General features: G+C 36.1%; 1 protein-coding gene across 3 annotated transcripts in view; it reads left to right on the top strand.

Moving 5' to 3' along the window:
• The first annotated feature begins 2,815 nt into the window (after positions 1-2,815).
• LOC123546037 (ATP-dependent RNA helicase A protein-like) overlaps positions 2,816-20,678 on the top strand; it is a 67,973-nt gene continuing 50,110 nt past the window's right edge. Inside the window, exons 1-6 of one of the 3 annotated variants that reach the window (XM_053524513.1) lie at positions 2,816-2,901; positions 7,100-7,238; positions 10,582-10,719; positions 11,149-11,352; positions 11,859-11,998; positions 18,089-18,135. In XM_053524513.1, coding sequence (XP_053380488.1) covers positions 7,128-7,238; positions 10,582-10,719; positions 11,149-11,352; positions 11,859-11,998; positions 18,089-18,135 — 640 coding nt within the window. In that variant the 5' untranslated portion in view covers positions 2,816-2,901; positions 7,100-7,127. Of the gene's footprint in view, positions 2,902-7,099; positions 7,239-10,581; positions 10,720-11,148; positions 11,353-11,858; positions 11,999-13,294; positions 17,156-18,088; positions 18,136-20,678 lie in introns of those variants that run through there. The other 2 variants (XM_053524514.1, XM_053524515.1) reach the window with 2 other exon arrangements.

Below are 20,678 nucleotides of genomic sequence, written 5' to 3'. Positions count from 1 at the left end.
TTTTCTACATATGTATGCTGGTGACACTGTTATTTTTGCAGAAAGTTCAAAAAGATCTTCAGTTATCTTTAATGCAATTAATGAAAACTGTAATTATGGAAATTGAAAAACAATGCTTCAAAAAAGGTAAAATAAGTAACGGGAATGTCCTACAATTTAGCTTTAATAATGATGTATTGAAATTGTTGCCACCTGTTGATTTACAAATCAATTTGTTTAATTCTATGATTGTTCCAATAGTTTTTAATGGAATTGATAATAAAATCTGTAAAAAGATCCTTAGGAAGCAAAGAATGCAACCAAGAGGAATAACAGCGGACTCGGTTTCATTGAGTCTGTTCATGAGAGGTAATGAAATGTGCAACACCTCTCACGCCCCTAGCATCGGCTTAAGCGGAACTCTATTTCACATATGTTGACTGGACTCCATGATCCCAAAGAACCAGAAAATATGACCCGGGATATAGATGACCCTTACATGTTGATCGGTCCTTTTGTGTTTGCTTTGTGTGAGTATGTTTGTTGGCCGTGTGCGCGTCCGTGTGCTGAGTTTACGTTTGGGGAGGCTGCGTTTTTAGAACAGGCTTTCCCTGTTGGATATTCATCCTCGTTTTTTTGCACAAACTGCTTCATAACCTCGGCTAGACAGGGTACAACTAAATATATGGTCTGTTATGTGCTTAATGTAACACTTATTTCATTTCAGATTAAAGTAGAGTTTTTAACTACTGGTGTAAATTATTAAATAGCAAAAAATGAAAAAAATAAGTTTAATATTGTGCAACGGTGTAACGGGCTGTCCCGATTCGTGCCGGATGCCCCTAGTGTTAACAAGGGATATGACTCGCTCGAAAAGAACTACTGAAGACTTTCAATATTATTTTTTTATATGCCGAATATTTACAAACAAAAAGAAAACAGTCAAGTAAATTAATCCATATTTCACAAAACAAAAAATAACAATATATATATATTTCTTTAACAAAAAATAACAATATATATATATATATATGTACAAATGGATGAAACACCCCCTAAAGCAGAGCCCAAGCTCCTTCTCGACATGAAACCGACAATATCTAGGCACCTTTCCCGCCTAATTATCGTGGAAGAAGCACAGATGTAAAGTCATTGGTCGCAACACCTAGCAACTGAACATAACAAGTGTAAAAGAAATTACCATTTAATAATTTTGTAACCAAAAAGAAGTCATTGGACGCTGCACGTGCACGATCTAATGAAAATAAATGTTATAAGAACAACTTTTTCTAGACACTTAGGATTGGAATAATGATGTTCAGGTTTTAAACAGATATGACCGTATTTTTAAGACTGACTTTCTTTTTGAAAAGTATCTTAATATTTTGCCATATGTTTTAGGTATTGCACTCTTAAAGTAAAGATGAATGAACCAAAAACTAGCAGTTGAAAAGGGCAGATTTCTTTAAAACTTAGACAGACGTTTATGTTTCTGTTCTATATGCAATTATTTTCACTTCCTGTGAACTGCAAATATTTTCAAGCAGCAGTTGTAAATATGTAAAGCTTTATAACTACCTTGACCTAACTAGGGTGATGAGACAGCCATCAATCCTCCCAATAAAACTGTTAAAATCTTGTGTAAAAGATGAAACAACTAAAACTATGTACAGGGCGATGTAGAGCAGTCTTAAACCCTTCCAGACTGATGGTGTCAGTGACTGTAACTGGCAGCTGATTTCACTGGCGTATTGTCCGTGGATAAAGGAGCTGGTGTAGACTGTACATCCGACAGTGAATTGTTTCAGTATTGACCTTCCTCTTGTTCTGGTGTGACTACATTGTAGGATAGGCCCTGGATCTATGTCGACCAGCTTGTTCCGAATTTTAAACAAGAAGATCAATCAATGGTCGAGTCTCATCTCCTGTAAGGACTGCCAGCCAAAGTGGTTGATCATGTTAGTCACACAGCCTGGAGTTCTCTCCCAGTAGTTGTTACAGACAAACCTACCTTTGAACTTTATCGAGTTGATTGATGTCGCCAGCTAAGTACGGGTCTCATGAGGCTGTTGCGTAACTGAGCAATTGGAGAACCAGAGCGTTATATGTGTGTTCACTTACACTCTATGTGCAGTTATATAATTTTCTCCTGAGATATCCAAGCGTCTTTGAGGCTTTGGCTGCGGTCTTTTCAACATGTATCTTCCTAGTGAAGTCTTCACTAAACTTAACCCCTAGGTACTTGGCGCTGCCAACAGCCTCTAGTGTAAGTCTATGCAGCATGTAGGTATGGTGTCTTCGGTACCTCTTATGGGTACATACATGAATCACTTGGCACTTCTCGTGATGGAAATTCATCTGCCATTTTGCTTCCCATTCTTCGAGGGCATGGAGATCCTTCTGAAGTTTGGCGGCATCTGCGTCTGTCTTGATCTCCTATATTAAGCTATTTAAAATTAATTTAATGTTTTGGTCAAAATTACATTCTAGCTAAAATGGTATTGTTAAACCAGTCGAATTTTACATTCAGTCTAAAATCGTATTTTAATACGTTTCTGTTATAGTGATTATTTTTCACTAAATGTTTGTTATATATTTGTCACATGCTGTAAACGGCTCTTAACGAGCCATGTTTTTTCAAATAAATTGAATTATTGGATGAATATATAAACGAGAAGGATATGTTTGTCGGCACTTATTTTGACCCTTTTCTGAATTTGTACTTTCAAGTACTACGATATTCTTATTTACAGAAGTAATGTTCTTCACATTTACTAAGTGTGTACTGTTTCAGGTGAATAAGACAGTGATCTTTTTGACATTTGTACCACTTTGGGTTAAAATCCAGTTCTAATAAAGGGAAACAACTCCAAGACTAAAATTGCTGATTTTCTTTTATTACAAAGATTGGGTTATTTAAAGGTATTATTGAAGAATTCACATGTTTCACTTTGTAGAAAAGCTATTCTGTTATCTTCTGTTATCTGTTATCTCCGTGTCTTCACCGCCTTTATACTATAGACGAACCACTTTTCGTGTCTAAATCGTTCCACAACCACGAATTAACATAAACAAAATATGTCCAACTGTCTATTATGATTGAAAAATCGTCTTACATTAGATGACTAGGCTGATGCAGTTTGGTACCCATTATCATGATTAAGGCTTTCTGCCAGATTAATAACTGTTTTTAAATGTCTATAACGTTCATCTTCTTCTTCTTCTTAATACTACACTCACTCAAAATAATGAAGATTATGTGTAGGCGCTGGTGAATTTAAAATAACTTTAAAAGATATATTATCACACTATGAAGATTGAACAACAGACATCTGCATTGGAATTCTAGATCTGAGAGCTTTTCAAAATGGTTTTTGAGTCGGCTGAAGGCTGAAAGCCTTTTGACGAGTCCTTGCTGTTCAGCGATTCTCTAAATGGACCGAATAACACATGAAGGGATGTAGTTCCATTAGATTTCTCAAACTTCAAACAGTTCACTGCATGAATGAAGTTAAGTTGTGTCAATTCCCTTTGCTATGACCAATATAAGATGTAATCTGTCATATTTATGACTTGTAATTGTGCAATACTCGAATGTAACTCATTAAGCATAAATGTGCATTTTAAGAATTGCGCAGGCTTACAAAGCTTGGGTAACATTCAGCGAAAGACAAAAAATAGTTCCACAGGGCTCCAGATAAGATGTATTAGCGTAAAATACGTATAGAAATAATGCAAATACGCATGTCTAATAATTTCTAAGCGTATAAAAATGTATATAAAATTACAGCAACGCCCACAATGCTTTTTTAAAAACAAAATCTGAATCGTCTGGTTGCGTTAGGTAACATAGCCGATCAGTCTTAATTCTCCCAATCTGACTAAAGTACATCTCCTATAACGCTACGCATAGGATCTGAGAACGACCTATTCATAGCCTCGTTCTGACGACCCTTTCGCTAGCCAATCAGAGCCTAACTTACAACATCTTGCAAATCTACATGTAGCCTTGACTTTTGATATTTACAATTCTTATGTCGTAATGTATCAGATAGCTGGCTAGCTCAGTCGATAGGCTACTTGCTTCATAAGCGAGGGGTCCCGGGTTCGAGCCCTGGAATGACTGCACATTTTTCTTACTCTTTGACATTCGAACAAGTCGTCTGATTGGATAAAATAAAATAGCAATACTGGAAATCCAAAATATACAGAAGACGAATGTGAATGGGTCGTTCTCAGATCTTCGTTTAGAAGATCAAGTACTTAAGTCAGATTGTAATTCTCCCACATTGAACGTAAACATGCATCGTATGATTTCTATAAACTTTGCGTGGGTTGATTTTGCAGTCAGTAAACGGATAAATTATCGGAAGAAGAAGCTCTTACTGGTTTGTTTAGTTACTACTGATATTAAAAATGATTTTAATTCTTATTTTTCGAGAAATAAACAAATCGGCGAAACATTAAATTGTATTTTCTTGTAGTTTTTGAAATCGAAAGTAGATCGTCTATGTTTGGCTGCTTTCACGAAATGAAACAACTTTTTTATGAAAAGATTTAAATAAGAGGTAATTTAACCGTAAACTTCAATGTCAGATACTGCCAATTGCTACTAAATGTCTTCGTATCATCACATTTGAAATATATTGTTAAAACTGAGAAAGTAATCGTATCCGATAATTTTGTAAAACGACTGTGTTAGAATTAGAAAAACAAAAAACTGAAACTGGTAATATACTTCCAGTAATCATCATTACCGATCAGCCTTCAGCCTTTGATTATACTTCTTAATCCACATTCTACATGTGTGTGTACAGTCTATAATAATGTTAATTTTGTCATAATCGGTAGATTCTTCCCAGTTATAATAATCAAGCTGCAACATTTCATACTTTATCTCACTAATGATTGGTTTACGCGTCGCAGATAGGACACCACAGTGGAGAATGAAATGTTCGAGTGTCTCTGAGGCATCTAAGCACAGATGTCATTTATTTTATTTTGATTAAAAACTGCACGATTTGTCTGTAAGATATAGACTCCACACATTACTTTCAGTTTTACCGGAATTCTGTTTGCATCGTATGCCGATTTTGTTGGTATTTGTACTAGTGGATGTGGTTTATTTGGCTCCATTTCTCTACAATTCATATGTTTCAGAGTTTTTGTTGATTTTGCTACTTCTTGAATTTCATGTGCCCAGACTTTATTTACTTTAGTATTAACAGTTCTTTTCCATTTTGACTTCTTAACCGGATTGTTCAATAATTCTTCTGGGTCCCCAAGATCGTATTTCCAAAATATTTTCTTTACCTCGGTAAACCAGCTCGCACTCTTGACTGATTTAATGCTGAGCTGACGCCTGGCTTAACGCTTTTCAACCGACTCCTCACTTTGTCTACATACGCCATTAAACAAAATTAATGCCTTTTTGTGGACTTGCGCTTCTACAGGGAGGTAGCCGCTCAAGATGTAAACTGCTGCATCTGACGTGTTTGTTGGTAGGGTGGCATGTTTATTACTATGAGACTGACAGATCAGTAGAAATTATGAAGCATAATTTGCATTTTGTGTGAGGACAGAGCCTCGGAGGTACAATATTCCGATGACCGGTTCACTTTTTATAACAAATTTATTCGTTAAAGAGAACAGTTTGCACCATAGTTGTTACCTAATGCATTTCAATAAAGTTTAAATACTGATGTGCCACCCTGTGTGTAGGACAAGCATACCAGTCAATTTAGTCCAACTTGTGACGTAATTCAGTTCAGTCTGATCAAAGAGTTATAAAAATAAATAGATCGGCAACTTGAAAGGCAGATAGAGCATTAATCTCGCCAACATCCCGCGTCTGCAGACGAGATCTCGTTACCGGAAGTTTTCCACGCGCCATTTTGTATGCGAAAGATATCACACTGTCAGTTATTAATTATCACCGTATGACCACGCTTTTTTTAAAGTAAGAAATGTGTATTTTGTGCTTAAGACTATTTCATATTAAACAAATGTTGTTTTAGAAGCTAACATGTATTTTACATGTAGTTTTAAAGGTACAAATTGCAACTCCATGCTCGCTTCACTAAGATAACGCCGAATCTCGCTTGGACGCGTGATCACGCGAGATTACAGCCTGTTGCCTTCTATGTATTTTATACTTCTTTGGTCTGATATATTGTCCAACTTGGCCATGTCCGAAAACAGGCGAACATAAATTCTTCTCAGTATAAAAATGAAAGAAATATTTTAATTTGCTGTAGGTAATACTTCTATCTTGTGAACAGAAATGTTATTTGACATGTTCCGTATAATACCCAAAGAAAAACAGCTATCAAATATATGCATGAACTTACAGCATTTAGCACAGTTTAAAGATGTGCTCAATTTGTTCAGCAAACTTTATTCCGGGTGTTCATGAAGGAACAAGCACATGAGAATAGACGGATGGTCGGGGGAGGTAACTAGAGTCACGGATAGGGACTATGTTCAACCTATCTGTCTTACATTCCTTTCATCTCTTATCTCAATAAATTTTTGGTACTTTTGTATAGGAAAAGTCTGGCACATGTAGATATTACCATGGATGAGAGTTACTCACTTAACAAAGTTACAATGCCATATTCCTTTAAGTTTGACTATGCAGAAAAGTGATCTAAAAGTTCAAGAGTATAATCTCCAAATTGTTGTCAAAGAGATTAGATAGTACACTGTCCTGCACTAGTATCCAGAATTGCCTATAACACACTGTTCTGCATTGGAATCCAGAATTACATATAATACACTGTTTTGCACTGGTATCCAGAATTATGTGTAATACACTTCTGCACTTCTATCCAGAATTATGTATAATACACTGTTCTGCCTACAAAAATAGTACATGGACGTGCAGGCTGATCTTGGTCTGCAGAATCAGTTGCTGCCAACAGGCTAAAGGTTAAAGTCTAATACAGCACCATTCATAATTTTCAGTTTTTCTTTCTTTGTAATTGTATGAACATTTGCTTCAGACCGGACTTATCTATGATTCAGAGAATGGGATGATGGAAGACATGTGTTTTTTTGTTGTTTTTTTTCCTTTAAACCCCCCCCCCCCCACCCATTATTGTTATTTCATATTTTTCAGAACTCCCCTATAGACAACCTTCTTTACCATGACAGATATAAAGCAGTTCTTGTATGCTTGGTGCGGCAAGAATAAGGTGACACCAACTTATGAGTTCAGTCAGACAGGTGCCAAACACAGACCAAGGTTCAAATGTGAGGTAAGTCATTGTGTGATTTTGACATATAAAGTAGCAGGATGTGATACATTATACACAAGGTTGACATAAAGCCTGGGTTTTACAGCTGTATCAACTATCATGTTGTCAGGCAGTTTATACTTACAGATATGAATTTACTTGCATACAGTAAACATTGTCTCATGAAAAGAAGTTTTAAAGAGAAAAAATGCCACAGATTGAAAAGGAATGTTGTTGCACTGCCTCCTACAAATTATTACTGTAGTATTGGACGCCATTTTTAGCTCACCTGTCACATAGTGACAAGGTGAGCTTTTGTGATCACGCAGCGTCCGTCGTCCCAGCGTGCGTCCGTCCGTAAACTTTTGCTTGTGACCACTCTAGAGGTCACATTTTTCGTGGGATCTTTATGAAAGTTGGTCAGAATGTTCATCTTGATGATATCTAGGTCAAGTTCGAAACTGGGTCACATGCCATCAAAAACTAGGTCAGTAGGTCTAAAAATAGAAAAACCTTGTGACCTCTCTAGAGGCCATATATTTCACAAGATCTTCATAAAAATTGGTCAGAATGTTCACCTTGATGATATCTAGGTCAAGTTCGAAACTGGGTCACGTGCGGTCAAAAATTAGGTCACTAGGTCTAAAAATAGAAAAACCTTGTGACCTCTCTAGAGGCCATATATTTCACAAGATCTTCATGAAAATTGGTCAGAACGTTCACCTTGATGATATCTAGGTCAAGTTCGAAACTGGGTCACGTGCCTTCAAAAACTAGGTCAGTAGGTCAAATAATAGAAAAACCTTGTGACCTCTCTATCTAGGTCAAGTTCAAAACTGGGTCACGTGCGGTCAAAAACTAGGTCAGTAGGTCTAAAAATAGAAAAACCTTGTGACCTCTCTAGAGGCCATATATTTCATGAGATCTTCATGAAAATTAGTCAGAATGTTCACCTTGATGATATCTAGGTCAAGTTCGAAAGTGGGTCACATGCCATCAAAAACTAGGTCAGTAGGTCAAATAATAGAAAAACCTTGTGACCTCTCTAGAGGCCATATTTTTCATGGGATCTGTATGAAAGTTGGTCTGAATGTTCATCTTGGTGATATCTAGGTCAAGTTCGAAAGTGGGTCACGTGCCTTCAAAAACTAGGTCAGTAGGTCAAATAATAGAAAAACCTTGTGACCTCTCTAAAGGCCATATTTTTCATGGGATCTGTATGAAAGTTGGTCTGAATGTTCATCTTGATGATGTCTAGGTCAAGTTCGAAACAGGGTCATGTGCGGTCAAAAACTAGGTCAGTAGGTCTAAAAATAGAAAAACCTTGTGGCCTCTCTAGAGGCCATACTTGTGAATGGATCTCCATAAAAATTGGTAGAATGTTCATCTTGATGATAACTAGGTCAAGTTCGAAAGTGGGTCACGTGCCGTCAAAAAGTAGGTCAGTAGGTCAAATAATGAAAAAACGTTGTGACCTCTCTAGAGGCCATATTTTTAATGGGATCTGTATGAAAGTTGGTCTGAATGTTTATCTTGGTGATATATAGGTCAGGTTTGTAACTGGGTCAACTGCGATCAAAAACTAGGTCGGTAGATCTTGAAATAGAAAAACCTTGTGACATCTCTAGAGGCCATACCCTTGAATGGATCTTCATGAAAATTGGTCAGAATGTTCACCTTGATGATATCTAGGTCAAGTTTGAAACTGGGTCATGTGCCTTAAAAAACTAGGTCAGTAGGGCAAATAATAAAAAAACCTTGTGACCTCTCTAGAGGCCATACTTTTCATGGGATCTGTATGAAAGTTGGTCTGAATGTTCATCTTGATGATATCTAGGTCAAGTTTGAAACTGGGTCAACTGTGGTCAAAACTAGGTCAGTAGGTCTAAAATTAGAAAAATCTTTTGACCTCTCTAGAGGCCATATTTTTCAATGGATCTTCATGAAAATTGATCTGAATGTTCACCTTGATGATATCTAGGTCAGTTTCGAAACTGTGTCACGTGTGGTCAAAAACAAGGCCAGTAGGTATAAAAATAGAAAAACTTTGTGACCTCTCTAGAGGCCATATTTTTCATGAGATCTTCATGAAAATTAGTGAGAATGTTCACCTTGATGATATCTAGGTAAAGTTCAAAACAGGGTCACGTACCTTCGAAAACTAGGTCGATAGGTCAGATAATAGAAAAACCTTGTGACCTCTCTAGAGACCATATTTTTCAATGGATCTTCATGAGAATTGGTCAGAATTTTTATCTTGATAATATCTAGGTCAAGTTCAAAACTGGGTCACATGAGCTCAAAAACTAGGTCACTATGTCAAATAATAGAAAAAACGACGTCATACTCAAAACTGGGTCATGTGGGAAGAGGTGAGCGATTCAGGACCATCATAGTCCTCTTGTTTGTAGGTGTTAGAAGAATGCTGTCACCCTAGTTTAGAAATGAAGAAAGCTTCATATTTGTGTTCCATTTTATGAGTATCTACATTTTATAAACATATGTTTTAAATGTTTGAAATACCAGATTAGGACTTTATATTTCCAATTTCACTTGTTTTATTGACAATCCAAAACTAATAAAGAAAAACGGTCCTGTTGAAAATTATAGATGACTGGGGTTGCATTTTCTCTTTACACTGTGTAGAATAACGCAAGAACAAATCTCAAAGTTTCAACATAATTTATTTTCACTATAACAGTTCATTCAACAGTTTTTAACTAAATATAACTGACAGAGCATTTTATTCATTTTGACAGTAACATAAGCCTGTCTGTAGCTGTTTCTCATCTTTCCTGTTCTATTTTTCACCGCCATAAAATTTACGTTTGTATGTAGAAGAAATGCTAGATGGCCCATGCAATATTACTTTTAATATTATATTGCCAAAATTCCTGTTTATTACAAATTAAGTTTGGGTGTATCGGTTTCTTTCCGTAAATAGAATTGAATCATAAACATGTGTGGTACAAACTTATGGACATATTTGACAGGTAAATTAACTAATCTCTTTTCTTGAGAGAAATTTTATTACTGGTAAAATGATCAACCTACTTAATATTAAAAGAAGTTGAATAATTTACTATTTAGAGTCCAAAAGCCTTGTTTTCCTTTATTAAGATAAACTGAAAATACCCTGTTACTGCTTGCTGGAGCATTGATTGGTCAAACACAGAGTGGGGGGGGGGGGGGGGGGGGCACTCAAGCAGTTCATGTGATCCTCGGCTGTTTTCATTATATTTTGTTTGTTTGGAGCCTTAGCATTTTGCTTATCCCCTTGTGACTTCGAGTGGTCAGTGTATAACTTTATATTCTTAGGTCTAGGACTAATAGTCAGTTGGTCTATGTCTGTTTTCTGTTACAGGTGCAGGTAGCTGGGTTTGACTATCTAGGTGTGGGTAATTCCACCAATAAGAAAGATGCCCAGGCAAACTCAGCACGTGATATGGTGAACTACCTGGTGAGGCTAGGACACATCAAACAGAGTGAGGTCCCTGGAATGGTAAGGAAAAGTTTATCTGAAGTTAACTTTTTTTTGAACTGATAGCCCTGAAAAGCTTGTGGATAGAAATAGCATTCAAAATAACAAGGTCTAAAAAGCAGGAACTATCTAAAACTAAGGAATGATTTTTTATTCCACATTTTATATTTTCACAGTCCAGTGTTTCTTTTGCTCCAGAATTTCAAAGTATTAGCAGAGTACATATGAATTGATTTTGTTGTTGAATTAGTTTAGTTCGTATATCTTTTGTTACCCAAGGATCTTTTTCAAAATCTTTGTCAGGTAAAACATTTATGGTTTTTCCTAAATGTTATTCTCCAAACAGCATATTTTTCCTCGGCAAGTGATAATTATTGACAGTTTATCTGACCCTGGTTTAGTTAGTATGCATTTAGGCTTTTGTTTTGAAATTTCAATGTCTATTTTTAGCAACCATCAGAAATGGGAGGTGGGGATGAAGATAGCAGCTCAGGCTTTTCTCAACTTCCTGGTGTTCAGGCCCCTCACCTGAAGTTAGAGACCCAGGAAGGAACATCCTTTAATGATGTCCCCCAGAGAGATCTACCACCATATGAAAGAGGCCCACCACTCAGCTACATGGAGAAAATAGCAATGAAAAGACAGCTGGAAGAGGTATGCAAAATTCTATCTAATTTTAGCATTAAATTACTGTAAAGCCGTAGTTATCCATAGTGGTCTGTTTCTGGTTTTTCTGTGGTTGTTTCAGTTAAAGAAATCAAGTCCCAATGAAAAAGACAAATCCTGTTTATTTTATGTTTGAATTTTTAAATCCACATATTTATGTCCCGTAAATTAGCTCTTTAGGCCAGTTTTATGCTTACAGTTTTAAATGGTTTCACAGTATTTTTCACTAGAACATTTTCATTGATTTCATTGTAGCACCAATCTGTGAAGTCAAATCCCAACAAACAAAATTGAATAATAATACCTTCTTAGTGTTTCTAGTAATATCAGATTTTCAGTATATGATACACTTTATGGATTTCACGATTTATTACATGAAGCTCATTTTTACATATACATACAGTGTATTGGTATTTACTTTCCATTAAGTAAAATTGTGAACAGCATTGGATGCTTTGTTTTGTGTTTCATCTGTTACCTATTTGATATTACAGTCAGAGGATGTAGATTTTAATGCTGATATCCATGGTAATTGGACACTGGAAAATGCAAAATCCCGTCTACATCAGTTCTTACAGACCAATAAAATACAGACAGATTACTCATACAAGATGGTTGGACCAGACCATAACAGGTAGGGTGTGGGGGTGTCATTAGGAAATTTGCACAAAGTTGTTGGACAAAGACATAATAGAAAGATAGAAAGTGAAGTGGGGTTGGGGGCAGAGTGGGGTGGGGGTAGAGTAGGATGTTTGTTCAAAACATTATCAGACTCTTGACAGTTAGATGGGGAAGAGTTGAATTTATATATTGAAAGGTTTTTGTACAATGTAGTTTGGCTAGATCATTGCAGGAAGGCTTGGAAAGTGTTCACTATCTTGTACAAAAATGTGAAGCAGATAAGACTGAGAGTACTGTAGAGGTGGGTACAGATATTTAAGCTAGAATCACACGGCCCGGGATGGGCTTTTGGATGAGTTATGGATAGCATCCGTACCGCTTCTGTAGAACTCCTAACTCATTCGTAAGTCATCTGGTATATCCGTTTAGAAATCTGGGGCAAGGGTGTAAAGTTTTGAACATGCACAAAATTTTGCCATGGATAATATAGTATCCGTAAGAGTTCTGAAAAAATCGTAACAGCTCCTAAAAGATCGTAACAGTCCGGAAGAAAATCACTGTTATTACAGTTTTATTCCAGTTCTAATAAGGTTAATTAAGGTTTTGTTACGATTGCATTATTCGCAAAACCCATATTTTTCTTACACATCTGGAGCAATCCGGTGATGGGAATCTGGAACTCATCCGCAAGCCAAGCCGGGGCAGTGTGATTCTAGCTTTATACAGAGTATATGGAGGTAAGGTGTGCATGTATAAAAGAGAACCAAATTTGAAAAGGAGGAATTAAGGTATAATGAGGATAGGGTAGTATTTTACAAGATGGTTGAAGGTGAGGGGTTAGTAGGGCAGGGTCAGAGTACTAATACAAGATGGTTGGAACAGACTGAAGTAGCTAGGCTTGGGGCATGGTTATTTGGTCAGGGTTAACTGATTGCACAATAAGTTTGAAAGTTACAAGCTAAGACTATTTTTATTAGATTTTGGTAGCAGACACAAAGAGCTTGGGTAGTGGGCAGGTTTACTTGCCCAAGATGCCTGGAGGTATCTCTTATAGTGTAGACAAAAACAGACTAGATAAATGTATGGTGGTGGATTGCTTATTATGTATGCACAAGTTAGTAGTAGGTGATGACTATTAGTATTGGTGCATACTTATACAGCAGTTTGATATATGGTGCCGAACTGAAAAGGTATATTTGAACTTCTGATGTTATGTCCTTCCATTTTAGAGTACGGATGTACTAGTTGTATTGCTTTCTGCAGAGCAAATAAAATGGACAGAAATACTTTACAAGCTGTAGCCATGGAAACAGAAGAACCATAGTCATCAAGGGAAAATGTTGTATTGTTTTGCATGGCCATAATGTTTTTTTTTATTATTTTTATGCCCCTGAAGGGAGGCATATAGTTTTTGAACCGTCTGTCTGTCCGTCGGTCTGTCGGTCTGTCAGTCTGTCGGTCCGTCCGCAATTTTCGTGTCCGGTCCATATCTTTGTCATCGATGGATGGATTTTCAAATAACTTGGCATGAATGTGTACCACAGTAAGACGACGTGCAGTGCGCAAGACCCAGGTCCGTAGCTCAAAGGTCAAGGTCACACTTAGACGTTAAAGGATAGTGCATTGATGGGCGTGTCCGGTCCATATCTTTGTCATCAATGGATGGATTTTCAAATAACTTGGCATGAATGTGTACCACAGTAAGACGACGTGCAGTGCGCAAGACCCAGGTCCGTAGCTCAAAGGTCAAGGTCACACTTAGACGTTAAAGGATAGTGCATTGATGGGCGTGTGCGGTCCATATCTTTGTCATCGATGGATGGATTTTCAAATAACTTGGCATGAATGTGTACCACAGTAAGACGACGTGCAGTGCGCAAGACCCAGGTCCGTAGCTCAAAGGTCAAGGTCACACTTAGACGTTAAAGATCATTTTTCATGATAGTGCATTGATGGGCATGTCCGGTCCATATCTTTGTCATTCATGCATGGATTTTAAAATAACTATGCATGAATGTGTGACACAGTAAGACGATGTGTCGCGCGCAAGACCCAGCTCCGTAGGTCAAAGGTCCAAAACTCTTAACATCGGCCATAACTATTCATTCAAAGTGCCATCGGGGGCATGTGTCATCCTACGGAGACAGCTCTTGTTATAACATGTTATCGCACCATTTGTCATTAATTAGAAATGGTTTGATTGCATATTTATTTACATATGCCCTTGCCATTTCACTTGACATCTTATACACTGGCAAAAATATATTAATATTTTACTTTTTTATCACAATAATGGTTTTATTTAAACCTTAAGTTGATTGAATACATCAGTTATTTAAAATAGACAGTTGGAATATGATTAAATGGAATTTTATAGACCGTTTGCATATTTACAAGTGTTTTGTAATTAAATGATAGTAAAATCTTCCTAATAAAATGAAAAGGCCTCAGAATATCTCTCTATTTGAATGTTCAGTATTTCTAAATGATTTTGCTAAAATGGTAAAAAACAAACCTGTGAAAAAGACAGAAGAAAGTTATTATAAAGGAAATTGTGCTTCAATTAATGTTGTTGGTTCATGTTTACGTAACAATTACTTCATGAAATACTGTTGGTTAAACAAGAAAGACAAAATTTAGTCAGCTGGTTAAAACTAAAGATGTAAGTATGGTACGGTACTATTCTATATAGTGATTAAAGTACATTGTATATATTTGCCAGAAAACATTCATCAATATAAGTAAAAGAAGCAATAGCTTGGTTTATTTATAGCTGTTGCTACTTTTACAAATAGAAAATTAGAAAATATCCAGAGACTGAAATAATAGCCCCAAAGTACTTCAAACATAGTTCTCGGACAAATAAATCAACTCAAATCTTCTGCTTTGTATCTTCGTGAAATTTTGACAACATGCACCAGATGGTTTGACTTGAACATAAAAAAAATGATGTTTTTTCCAGGGGGAAAAAAATGTGCAGTCTTATATAGTTTTGTTATTCAGTCTCTGGTTGATTGGTAATGGAAAGGTCTTTAAAATAAATGTTTGGTTCTCTATATCAGGTGTTTTGGGAAGTGAAAGGCTACCTGCTCTGCTCTGATGTTGGTTTCATCACATGTATTGTTTATAAGCATTGATTATTACACTGAGTTTGGAGACCAGTCTAAAAATGCAAACATGGGATATTGGTCAGTTTCGAGACAGAGTTCAGAATCAACCAACCACATGTTAGAGCTGTGAGACTGGTTCCCAAACTGAGTTTTGTAATCTTGAGCACAGTTTGTTGGTTTTTCGAGGCATATATCGTGGGCTTAGCGCGAAACTATTGTAACTGTATATAAAAAAAGAACAAGATACAATAGTTTCGAACTCAGCCCTCGATATTTTTAAAAGAGTTATGGATTGTAAAATAGATTGTTCAGAGATGGGACAGTATGTAAGGAAATGTAGCTTTAGTGACAAACTTTGGAAAGATAAATTTCGATTTACACAGAAAGCTTATTGGGTGGGGGTGGGAGAGATGGGTATCAGTGATATAGAAATAATCATGGGATGTAGTATAGAAAGTAATGTAAAGATGGTGATGTTTGTTTTTGTATTTGAATCATGTTCAAAGCTGTAGAGAACCAAACTTTTTATTTGTATGACCTGAGGTATCAAACAACAGCAAAACAACATTATTTTCACATTCTGATAGTGAAAAATGTGTTGTTTGTTGATCAGTGCTTGAACAGAATGACAGACTTTTAAAAGGAATTGCTTCAGCACAAGTGGTGCATGTTAAAGAATTCAGAACCTCTCATTTGGAGACACAGAACAGTCGTGCTTAGATTGCTCTCATTGTCCAAACTAGCTCAGTTGTTAAACAAGTCTCAAAATTGCAGCATCTGTTTTGGTTATTTCTAAAGTAACTAAACAACGCTGCATTCTGAGTCGGGCTTATTGTCTTGGGGGTCAGGGCTCAAGTTGTGAGTCAGGCTCTTCAGCAAAGCAAAATGTACTTCACAACAGATTTTTGAAAGACATCATTCTTGGATAAAGTAATTTTGTGTCCGTGTCTTTTTCATTGCATGGAGGGTACAAGTTTGGACAACATGGCTTAACAAATTGTTTTAAATAAAGTTGCCCTGCGGGGTGATCTGCTTTGAATTGTCACTCGTCTTGTTGCAGTTTGTACTCATCAGTTTTTAATGATATTTACGACAGTATGAATAGATTTGTCAGGCCCTTGACTAGATTTAATGAGTATCTACATTTTATAAAGATATGTTTTAAGTGTTTGAAATACATAAATAGATAGATTGTTAGAAAACTAGGAACTCTTCTGTTACTTAACTGAAATAGTTTTCTTTGGGAAAAAAACGAGAAAAGAAACATGGAAAACATTTAGGTTGTACATTCAAGAGAACTACATCTGCATAGGAATTTCTTGGTAAATTGGATATTTGAAGTGACCAAAAAACAGTCAAATGAGAGGATCTGTATATTTTAATGTGAAACTATGAAATAACCACTTCCCTATGGAGAAGCTTTGTGAACTATTTGTTCATGATATTATGTTTACAGTAATTGCATCGATTGAATACATCTGTTTAGACATTGCTGACTTGGTGGTTAACACCAAATAAGTGATGGACAAACCAGTTTTCTTAAAAGTCTGTCATATTTTCTTATGGTACTGATCATCTGTATATCATACACATGCTCACTGATAAAAATTGTCTCAGAATATCTGAATGAGCTCATTGTATTTAAGTCATGTATTTAAACATGAGTTTTGAAACCATGTACAGATTCAGTGGTGCCACTGGATATTTTCAAAATTGTGCTTATTAGAAACAACAATTCTGGTGCTAGGTATTTCAGACTAGTATCCAAATTCAGTACATTTAAATGAGATGGTAAACAGCAACAAAATAAAATGGTGCATTTTGGTTCCCAGTTTTATACTGAGGAAGCAGACCCAAGTCACAAAGTCTGGGCTGTTTCCTTGTTTAAAAATTTCAAGAGCATGTATATATGTACAGTAAAGTTGTTTGATTCCTAGCAGCTGGGAACTGTCATCCAGACATGAGGGAAGTTGTACAAGTTATCTCCCCTTTGATGGTGTACAGGTTGTCTCCCCTGTGGTGTACTCTTGATGACTATGGTTCTTACAGGTAATTGGAAGGTAAGAATATGGTAAAACTGATGCTGCATTTGTGTAAGAATTTTAAAGGTTATATAAGCTTAAGAAGGCTTGTCTTTTTGCTGATAAATTATATCCTGTTATGTTGTGTCAATTTAAATATCAGCCAAAGTTAGTTTTAGTATAGGGGAAAAGATGATTGCCGATCATCAAAGTTCGTTGCCAAGCTTGGTCATTTTAAGGGCTTCTGATTAGACATTCAGATCTTATTATTCCAGGGACAGTTATCAGCAATTCTTGTAGACTTGTACACAGCAGCTCTAGCAAGTCATGGTGGTAATAAAGCTGAAAGCCTTTGAATCTATACAATGTCAGTGTATTAGTGGTACAGGAGTATCAAATTTTGAGCTGTTGACTTTCTCAAGCCTCACAAGAGTGAGGAGTTTGAAATAAATAGATTTTTTTTTCAAAACAAATAAATGATTGTAAATTTAGAGCAAAATGCTGGTAGTCTGATATAATTGAGGTTAATGTGTGTTTTCAGTCAGTTAATTTTCAGTGCACACCCCGTCGAATAATAAATGGTACTGCCCAAATTGAATGATTGAATGATAGACCAGTCCATTTTAGAAATTTATCAGGGTTAAGGTTAAAGCTATTTTCCAATTGTCAGTTTGTGTCACTTAGTGATGGTAACGAGTGAATTTATAAATATATGTGGAAACCTGTACATTAAGAAAAATTCTCCAAAGACAAAGGTTTGTTTGGATTTCATTTTAAACCGTTACCTAATTTATGATTTGGCATTCTCTTGTAAATTATCTCGAAGTTTTATAAGAAACTCTTAATTGATGTGGAATCTGACATCGTTGAAATTAACAAGTGTTTGGTTTTCAGGCTTTAGTCACATTTTAAGATTTTATCTTCCATATGAAAAGTGAGAAAAGATGTAACATATTGTTATGATTTTTACAGGAGTTTTATTGCCGAGATGAAATTCTTTGTGAACAGACTGAAAACTTGTAAGTATTGTCACAGTATACATGTATGAAAATTCTTCGACTGGTATCAAACATAATAATTAGCAGTTTTCTAACATGCAGTCTTGGGACAGTCTATTTTGGAAATGTTAGAAATAGATTATAGTTTAACTTATATCAACAACATTTTTGAAGAGCAAATACCTATAGAGCAGCTTAGTGCAAGTTAACCCTTATCATGCTGGACAAGACTGATAATGTCTTTGCAAACAGTGTAGATCATGATCAGCATGCTACACTGTTCGCCATTCAGTCAGTATCTTTTTGGCAAGCACCCCTTTTCACAGTTAATGGGACTGTCCAAATTGAAAGATGGACACATTCATTATAGAAATTTAGCAAGGTAAGGGTTGAGGATTGAATGTCGTATGTTTGGATATACCCTGAAATCCCGAAAAAAAGCCGCGGCTTATTTTAAATTTTCGTAAGGATTTGGTGGCTTATTATCGAGACCGGCTTATTTTTGAGTCTGGCAAACTTTTGAGTACATACATTCAGTAACGGTTTAAAAACCGATAGTATTTTCGAGTATTTTCGAAATACTGAAGATACGGATGTCATATAGTTTGCTATTTAGTAAAACATCGACGTTGATAAATACTTATACATCTGACTTGCCAGTTGTTACAATTTATCACAATTTCTTAATGAAAATAATCCGATGCTAACAGATAATTACCCATTAAAAAGTTTTGTCTAGCCTAAAAAACAAACGCACCTATGATTTAATCTGCCAACTGGTATGAGTAACTTACACAATAGGTGATAAACGCAGCATTGTGTTATAAAGACCGGTCATGTTAATTAGTAGAATTACTGACGTGACAAGAAGTGTTTGAGGCAGGAATTTTGTTTTGCTTTAAAAGTTTTAATTTGTCCAGGGTTTTAAATATCAGCACAACCTGCATTGTTTTAGGTGTTTTCATTCCAAAGTATGTTTGATTGCTATTATATGTGGAAATAAATCTGCTATGTACACGTTGGTAACTTTTGGTGTCTCATATGGTGTCCTAACAAAGTCATTGATACTATTACCGATACGAGAAACTGGACGGCTTATTTTTGAGTGTGGCTTATTTATGAGCCCTTTTTGCCTGTAGTGAAATGGTGGCTTATTTTCGAGGCCGGCTTATTTTCAAAATCGGCTTATTTTCGGGATCTCGGGGTATACAGATAGGAAACGAAAATCAAACCCATGTTTCAGTACAACTGAAATTGAAAATAAATGTTGAGGACTAATTTCATGGTTCAGTAAATCTGCAAAATTTCATTTCCATGATAATAAATGATTTCACCGAACTGTTCTAATTTTTAGCTCACCAGAGCACAAAGTGAATAAGTTATTGTGACCCAGGGTTTTTTTTTTTATTCTATAGCAGAAGCCGAAAATCGGCCTCGTCCCACAGCCAAGGATTTCCCCTACCGCAGTCCGAAATTCCCCTACGTCCGAAATTCCCCCCTCCGAAATCATAAACAAAGCAAGGGAGATTACTCCAAGCGATTTTTCTTTAGTAGTACCGAATATCGGACCCGTTTACAATTGCAGACGGTCTTTCACAATTTTCAATGGGTGTGAAAACCTTTAGAAATAGTAGAAAAATGTTAGAAGAGGGTTCAGTGGACCCGAGGTTCGATTTTGATCCGCGAAAATCGATAAAAGCTCGTATCTGACCCGCACATAATATGCCGTGTGCGTCTGCTTGTCTCGCGGTGATACTCTTTGATGCGTAACGAGTTTGAAAGCTCTGCCGCTTGTCAATTAAAATCCCAGTGAACTTCAATACTGTTTGTCGACACCAGCGTAAGTATGGCAGTAGGCGGAGCGTAGTATGTTAATTAGCTACTGACAGATGTCAATCACGCCACGCGCCGACTGACACGTGGTTATCATCAGTATGTAATAGTTGATTGATAAACAATGCAGCGTCAGATTATCGTGTTTGTACCTCATGTTAGTTAGCGGTAACAGCTTATGCTATATTGTGTAATATGTGTTGCCAATTTAAAGTAATTATTTTGTGTGCTTGATTCGATTAAATAAGCCGGTCGGCCGTTATGCAAATTTATTATCTTTGCCGAGGTATTTTGCTAGGACAAAATAAAATATAAATGTTTTAAATAATCAGATATTATAAGTATGGAATAGTTCTGGTGAAAAGATGTAATTTAAAACGGGTATTTTATCAAGAATTTTAAATGTTTGCTTTCGTTTTTTTCATATTTGTCACATGTTTTCACGATCATGATTTTCGGACTTCTTTATCCTTTCTTACAAGATTTTCTAGTACAATCGAAATAAAAAGCCAACAAAAGTATGCATTTAATAATAAAATGATGACTCCTGCAAAAGCAACTCTTATTTTGAAGCATTTTTTGTGAATAAAAGCATGTGACCTTTAAACATTCAATGATTTCTTTCTTGTATAGGGCTAAATTGAGCATTCCAACTCTCCCCACCCATCTTGTTACAATGATAAGTGAACATCAGTGCAAGTCCATCTATTGCTAAGTGACAGTGTGTATAG

Source organism: Mercenaria mercenaria, chromosome 15 (assembly GCF_021730395.1).
Source record: "Mercenaria mercenaria strain notata chromosome 15, MADL_Memer_1, whole genome shotgun sequence".
In the NCBI taxonomy this organism is placed as follows: Eukaryota; Metazoa; Mollusca; class Bivalvia; order Venerida; family Veneridae; genus Mercenaria; species Mercenaria mercenaria.
This window is presented reverse-complemented; position numbering and strand designations above follow the sequence as displayed.